Source organism: Lolium rigidum, chromosome 7 (genome assembly GCF_022539505.1).
Source record: "Lolium rigidum isolate FL_2022 chromosome 7, APGP_CSIRO_Lrig_0.1, whole genome shotgun sequence".
NCBI lineage: Eukaryota > Viridiplantae > Streptophyta > Magnoliopsida > Poales > Poaceae > Lolium > Lolium rigidum.
In genome coordinates, this window is record NC_061514.1 from 63147326 (window position 1) to 63153804 (window position 6479).

At 40.3% G+C, this 6479-nt stretch overlaps 1 protein-coding gene across 1 annotated transcript; it reads left to right on the plus strand.

Annotated features, from left to right (window-relative positions):
- The first annotated feature begins 1217 nt into the window (after positions 1 to 1217).
- On the plus strand, positions 1218 to 4972 carry LOC124671449. The gene is made up of 6 exons (XM_047207818.1): positions 1218 to 1446; positions 1696 to 3252; positions 3335 to 3662; positions 4083 to 4338; positions 4519 to 4735; positions 4825 to 4972. Exons 1-6 carry the CDS (start codon positions 1303 to 1305, stop codon positions 4849 to 4851), a joined length of 2529 nt encoding a protein of 842 aa, XP_047063774.1. The 5' UTR covers positions 1218 to 1302; the 3' UTR covers positions 4852 to 4972.
- Positions 4973 to 6479: the final 1507 nt, after the last annotated feature.

The following is a 6479-nucleotide window of genomic DNA, read 5'->3' on the forward strand; positions in this document are numbered from 1 at the left end:
TAGTATTTATAAAATATTTTTTACATTGAATTTATAAATTTTTACTTGTACTGTACTACTAGTATAGAGCAAAGGAACAGAATACTGGTTTTTCAGGGGAAGGGAAGAGAATAGTCTTGTTGAAAAAAAGCCCAATACTAAAAGAGTCTCTGGGTCTGGCTTGTTCGGCCCGAATTGTGGCTTGTGGGTAATCCCCATCTGGTCACTCTAGCCACTCGTCAAGGCCCATTTAATGCTCCGTCCTTCCCCTGTTCTGTGTTCCGTCCTTCCCAGATCCCAGGGAGATGACGAGTCGAGCTTCTCCAATGGAGGCCGGCCTGCTACCCTGCCCGCGCAGGATTACTCCCCCGCCCGCCAACCGCCCCCGTCGCTCGTGGAGTCCAAGTATATTTCTCACTCACGCTGTGTGCCTGTGCCTTGTGGGCGATGACCCGAGCTCGTATGCAGGTGCTTGTTGTTTTGCCAAGCAGAAAGCCCGTATTATATAGAACATCTGTTAACCGAATCACAGTTTTCTTGTAAAAATCACTGCAGATTTAAACTTAGGTACAATATCCATAATCTCGTAATTTTATTTGTGCACTTAGTACGCTTGCTCATTTCAACATATTCGTGCGCTTCGTATGTTAGTCCCTATAGTATAATAATTTCTTAACAATGTTATGTTTATTATTATTTCATTTCAGTGTAGTGTTTGTATCATATTGTTTGTATCCTCTAGTGGACATCCCCTGAAACTGTCTATGGCATTTTGTTCTTCTCACACAGATCACTGTCTGTGCTTAGATTTGACTCCAAATGGGTACTAATTAATTTGTGCGGACATTCATCGCAGGTCAAGAGCATACCAGGTACCTTCACGTCATTATACACTTATCTGAACTCATTCATATGCCCTCTGATTGAAGAAAAAAAAAAAAAAAAAAAAAAAGAAAAAAAAAAGAAAAAAAAGAAAAAAAAAGAAAAAAAAAATCTTCATCATTGGGCGGCTATGCTCAGGCAAACTTTATACAAATAATCAGGGTGGAGAAGCTTGTTGGTGAGAAATGGATATACTGCTTTGAGATTTCTGAGCCATCAAAGGATCAGAAGTCGAGGCAGACATATGATCCTCAGGAGGGGGACATAATAGTTGTATCCTCGCGGAAACCGCGGCATGTGTCTGATTTGATACAAAATAAGAGATCATATGTTTTAGGTTCAGTCCTAAAACGTGGAAACAAAGATAAAGATTTCCGAAGCAACTGTTGTACTGCTCAGTTTTTATCTGCTATTCCTGTTGAAGTAGATCCAGGAACAAAAATGCCTACTGGGCCATCATTTGCTGTGTTTCTTATAAATATGACGACATACAACCGTATATGGAAGTGCCTTTGTATGGAAGGAGAACGTCAGAACAGGAGTAGTACTGGCATCGTCAATCTGGTGTGGCAATACAAGCGAAGGGTATGCCTGTTGTTTACATGTAAAATTAACTTATCATTTGGCAACTGTGACTCTCCATGCAAGATTTCCTCTGCATTAAAATTCATTTTGCTGATGTTTCCTTTTTTATATCATACTGAATCTATCAGTAATGTTAATCATATCCTTCTGAGTGTGGAATAAGATAACTCCTTCATGTTCTTTTACATTTGCCGTTTTTTATATACATTACTCTACATCACTGATTTACTTTCCCATTTCCTCTTGAAGGTACTGGATGCTAGCCCGTCATGCTCCCAGATACCGCATTGCTCCGCTCTTAGATCAATTGATGGTCTTGGCCTTGAGAAGTTCAACCTAAATGATTCACAGCTCAATGCGGTGGTAGACTGTGTCTCAGCAATGGAGAACCACTCGCCTTCCCTAAAACTGATATGGGGCCCCCCTGGGACAGGTAAAACAAAAACCATTATTACTATCCTTTGGGCAATGCTCATCAAGGGTGTAAAAACACTTTCCTGTGCACCAACAAATACTGCCGTACTGGAAGTTGCGTCTCGCATTGTCAGGCTTGTTGGAGAGTCTTCAGATGGCAGCCTCTGCTTTCTGAATGATATTGTCCTGTTTGGAAATAAAGAGAGGATGAACATAGATGATAGTCATGATCTTTCCATGGTTTTCCTTGACTCACGTGCAGAGCGGTTGTTGCCATGTTTCGTACCACAAACTGGTTTGAGGCATTGCTTGTGCTCAGTGATTGACCTTCTTGAGAATCATGTTACCAAGTACAAATCGTACATTGAAAAATTTGTTGAGGAAATGAAAAGGGTAAAGGTAATACCTAAAAAGGATGGGGACAAACCCCTCCGGGGCAAGGATAGGAAATCTTTGCCCCCTCGTTACCCTTTGCGTTCCAAACCCAACTCCAAATATCAGCTTGTTGGGCCTCTCTCAGTGTTCCGCAACACAAGATCTATCACTAAGCACAAGCATGGGAACAAAACCCTCCAGTGCAAGGACATGAAATATTTGCTCCCACGTTATCCTTTGCGTTCCAATCCCAACTCCAAAGATCATCTTGTTGAACCTCTCTCAGTATTCCGCAAGACAATCCATAACAGGCCTGAAGACGAGGAAAAAGAGTGCCATAAAGAAGCATTGAAAGTACTGCTGTTCAAGGATTATTTGAAAGATAGCTACAACAAACTTTCTAAGGATTTGTGCTGTTGCATTGAGATACTGTACAACGACCATCCAAGAAATTCAGAAACAGGACAGAGCTTTCAGTGTATGCTGGAAGTGCTTGAATTGATCAAAATTCTGCATGCTTTGATAAATTGTGACAGGGATAGTGATGATATATGGTCAGATAAACTTCTTGAGGGCGATCTAGAAGAGGACTGTAACCCTGTTACCTGGTCCGAGCAGCTAGCCTGTGTGCGGACTAATACATGCAATAAATCCAAGTTCAAGCTGGCCAGATCCCTGTGTGTGCAAGAGCTAAGATATCTTCGAGAAAATTTTGAGCTTCCAAATTATTTCAGCGCAAAGCAAATTCAACTGTATCTGCTGCAGAGAACGAAATGCATTCTCTGTTCAGTTTCCGGTTCTTCCAGGTTGTACGGCGTGCCGATGGACAAGTCTGCTTCTGATATTGGCCAATTACTCAAGAATCCTGAAAAGTTGAATCATGTGGAGTTGCTGATTGTCGATGAAGCTGCACAGCTCAAAGAGTGCGAGACCTTAATTCCCTTGCAGCTGCCTGGCATAAGGCAGGCTGTTTTTATCGGAGACGAATATCAATTGCCTGCTCTGGTGAAAAGCAAAGTAAGCTATATGTGTTGACTATTCTCTTTCTTCCAAATTTCCCTTTTGAAGCAATGTATTGAGGTGTAATGTGATTCTGTAGATATCTGACAATGCAAACTTTGGGCGAAGTGTTTTTGAGAGGTTAAGTATGCTGGGCTATAGTAAGCACCTTCTCAATGTGCAATACAGGATGCATCCAAAAATAAGCAAATTTCCAGTTGTTACACTTTACAATAGCAAGATATCTAATGGTCCCAATGTTACTACTAAGAGTTATGAAAAGAGGTTCTTAGCAAGCAAACTCTTTGGGTCGTACTCATTCATTAATGTAGATGGAGGACATGAAACAACGGATGCACACGGCTGTAGCCTGAAAAACACAATTGAAGCTGCTGCAGTTTCACAGATAGTGCAGAGGTTGTTCAAAGGTAACCATCATTACTGTCATTTTCGCTGTAGTACTCCATCTTTTAATAACCTCAATTAAAAAGCATAGGCAGTGGTTTTGGTTCGTCACAGGGATTCAGAAAGTCATGAAACCAATATATTTGACTTGAGGGAAGTTACCATGCTATCCATGTTATTTATGTGTTGGTAACAAGAGAGATAAGTTAGTATGAGTTTAAATTCATAAATATTACCATTCGAAAAAATACATTCATAAATGTTGTAGATACGGGAAATTAAAATGCTTGCATAAGAGAAAAAATGTCGTTAAAATTGCATGCAAGGACTACATGGGTTGCTCTAAGTATGCTGATCTGTGATGTGCATAGAATCTGAACCACTAGATGTTTGAACTTGGCTCACTGCATAAAATATTTCTTCTCCTTTTTCTCTTATTGCAGAGTCAGTATCTACAGGAATCAAGATCTCTGTTGGTGTTGTGTCCCCATATAATGCCCAAGTTAAAGCAATCCATGAAAAACTCGGTAAATCCTACAATATGCATGATGGTTTCTCTGTGAAAGTGAAATCTGTGGATGGTTTCCAAGGTGCAGAGGAAGATATCATTATCATATCAACAGTGAGGAGCAACAAAGCTGGTTCTGTTGGATTTCTCACAAACATGCAGAGGACCAATGTGGCTCTGACAAGGGCAAAGTAAGTTTTTTTGTTGCTCCACTCCAGGGTAGTTGCAAAAACGGATTGATTTTTCTTCTGAATGAAATTCAAGGGCGTCTTTGAAATAACATCAGAAGGAGTAACTTATTTGTTTCTTTTGAGCTACTTGTTTTTGTATGAAGGACTTCTTTTATAATCCTATTTGTTGGTTGTTGTTAGGCACTGTTTATGGATAGTAGGAAATGGGATGACTCTTTCCAACAGCAAGTCTGTTTGGCAGAAGATAGTCAACGATGCACGTGATCGTGGTTGCTATTTTGACGCAAGTGAAGATGAAGATCTGTCAAATGCAGTAATCAAGGCAGTCAGTGAGCTTGACGATGCTGAGAATTTAGTGAAGATGGACCCGGTGCATGTAAGCAGGCCAAGGTTTCAGGTATTTCCAATGCATTCTCAAAACTGCTAAGCATATGGTCACATCATCCTACCAAGAGTTGACTAATGGTGTTGGTGTTCTACATGCAGAACAAAAGGCCAAAATACCGTCGGTGAGATGGATGTCAGGATCCTGCTAAAAATGCTACGCATTGTTGGCATGTTGTCGTGGGGCATCGCTAAAGAAAGCTTCATCTGCATTGGTATGGCGCAACTGAGTGTCGCGAGTTGAGCCTAAGCTTGATGCACGCTGATTGCTCAAGCTCAATTGTGTTAGTTTTTTTTATGTTTTGAAAAAAAATTGTGTTAGTTTTCCATTACTGCACCAAGACTGATCGACATAGACCCATCCACCTTATTTTGGAATGCTGTTTCTTAGAGAGTGGTCAGTTTTAAACTTGTCATGATGCTAGATTGTGGTTGTGTGGCGCGAAATGGCACCTATCGTTCTCAGTTGTTCAGTTTTTTTTTGCGTGAATTTTTCAGTTGTTCATTATATACGTGCACTTTATTATTCTCTGGTAAGCTAAAGAGCGGGTCGAGTACACACGGGTGGCGCGATTACCCTCAGTAGTTGATGTGGTTACTGCGTGTGAGTGGCCTTGGTGCCATCGAAAAAAACTGGTGCGCCCGCTGTGGGAGCGGACCGGGCTGGCGGGCTGCATCCGAACGTCACTAAGATGGAGATGCGCCCATTGCTCGGCGTGCATGCAGGCCCGTCCCGGCCGTCGACGTGGCTCCAGCAATCATGTTTGTGGTCATGATCTGTTAAGATTTGCCCCCTTACTCGTTTCTTCTGTTCATTGTTCGCGGCATTAGACACCTTCAGATCGACACATAGTTGAATCACTAGGTTTTGATGATTATGTTTTTGGATTCGCAAAAAAAAAAATGATTATTTTTTCGGATACGCAAAAATAAAATGATTATGTTTTTGGGATTTTATTGTAGCTGTCGATCAACTCCCAACGTTCTAAAATATAAAGGGTATAAATTTAGTCAACAGCCAATATTTTATATGTTTGACCGAGCTTAGAGATAAAGATTAGAAAATCTAGGATACTAAAGTCATATCAATGGATCAACAAGTAAATATATTTTCATGATGTAGTTATTGGCTGTTGACTAAACCCAGTGATACTAAAGTCATACCACCGTGGTCGAGGTCCACGCCGCCGTGGCATGTGGTATGATCCACCGCGGCAGAGAGGTGCACGCCGTTAGATGGTGATGCGAGGCGGAGGTTTAGGGTTTTGTGCGAGTGAGGTTTTTTCTGGATAAGGGTGAAAGCGACCTCTGTGGGTTTAAAGGGAAAAACTTAATTATTACGACAACCTTTGGCTTATCGAATTTTGGCAAGTCACATGTTAAATGTTGCATATCCTTAACATTCATTTGATTAACACATTTGTATATAAACATTAAACATGCTAATCTATCTTTGCAACCGTAAATGATTTTTATGTCACGTAAATTTTTTCTCACTTCATTACTCGAGTAGAACATAAGAAAAAATAGACCTTGCAAAAATATTTTTTTATCTGACGTAAAAAAAATGACATAAAATAAGTATTTTCGTCATTTTTTACACTACAATTATTCACACGATGCTTTTTTATGTTGATTTTTTTGGGGTAAGTGAATATGAGCGTAATTATATGTGAACAAAACATAATTTTATGAATATAATAACGTAAAATTATGTTGGGTGCAAAATAACTTTTCTACACCCTGGGAGTCAAATA

What these genes read in the sequence shown, in the direction of transcription:
- LOC124671449 (XM_047207818.1), top strand. Translation starts at nt 1,303, where the DNA reads ATGCCTACTGGGCCATCATTTGCTGTGTTTCTTATAAATATGACGACA. An exon ending in TGTGGCAATACAAGCGAAGG is followed by an intron (nt 1,447 to 1,695) that starts GTATGCCTGTTG and finishes TTCCTCTTGAAG; the next exon opens with GTACTGGATGCTAGCCCGTC. An exon ending in CTGCTCTGGTGAAAAGCAAA is followed by an intron (nt 3,253 to 3,334) that starts GTAAGCTATATG and finishes GTGATTCTGTAG; the next exon opens with ATATCTGACAATGCAAACTT.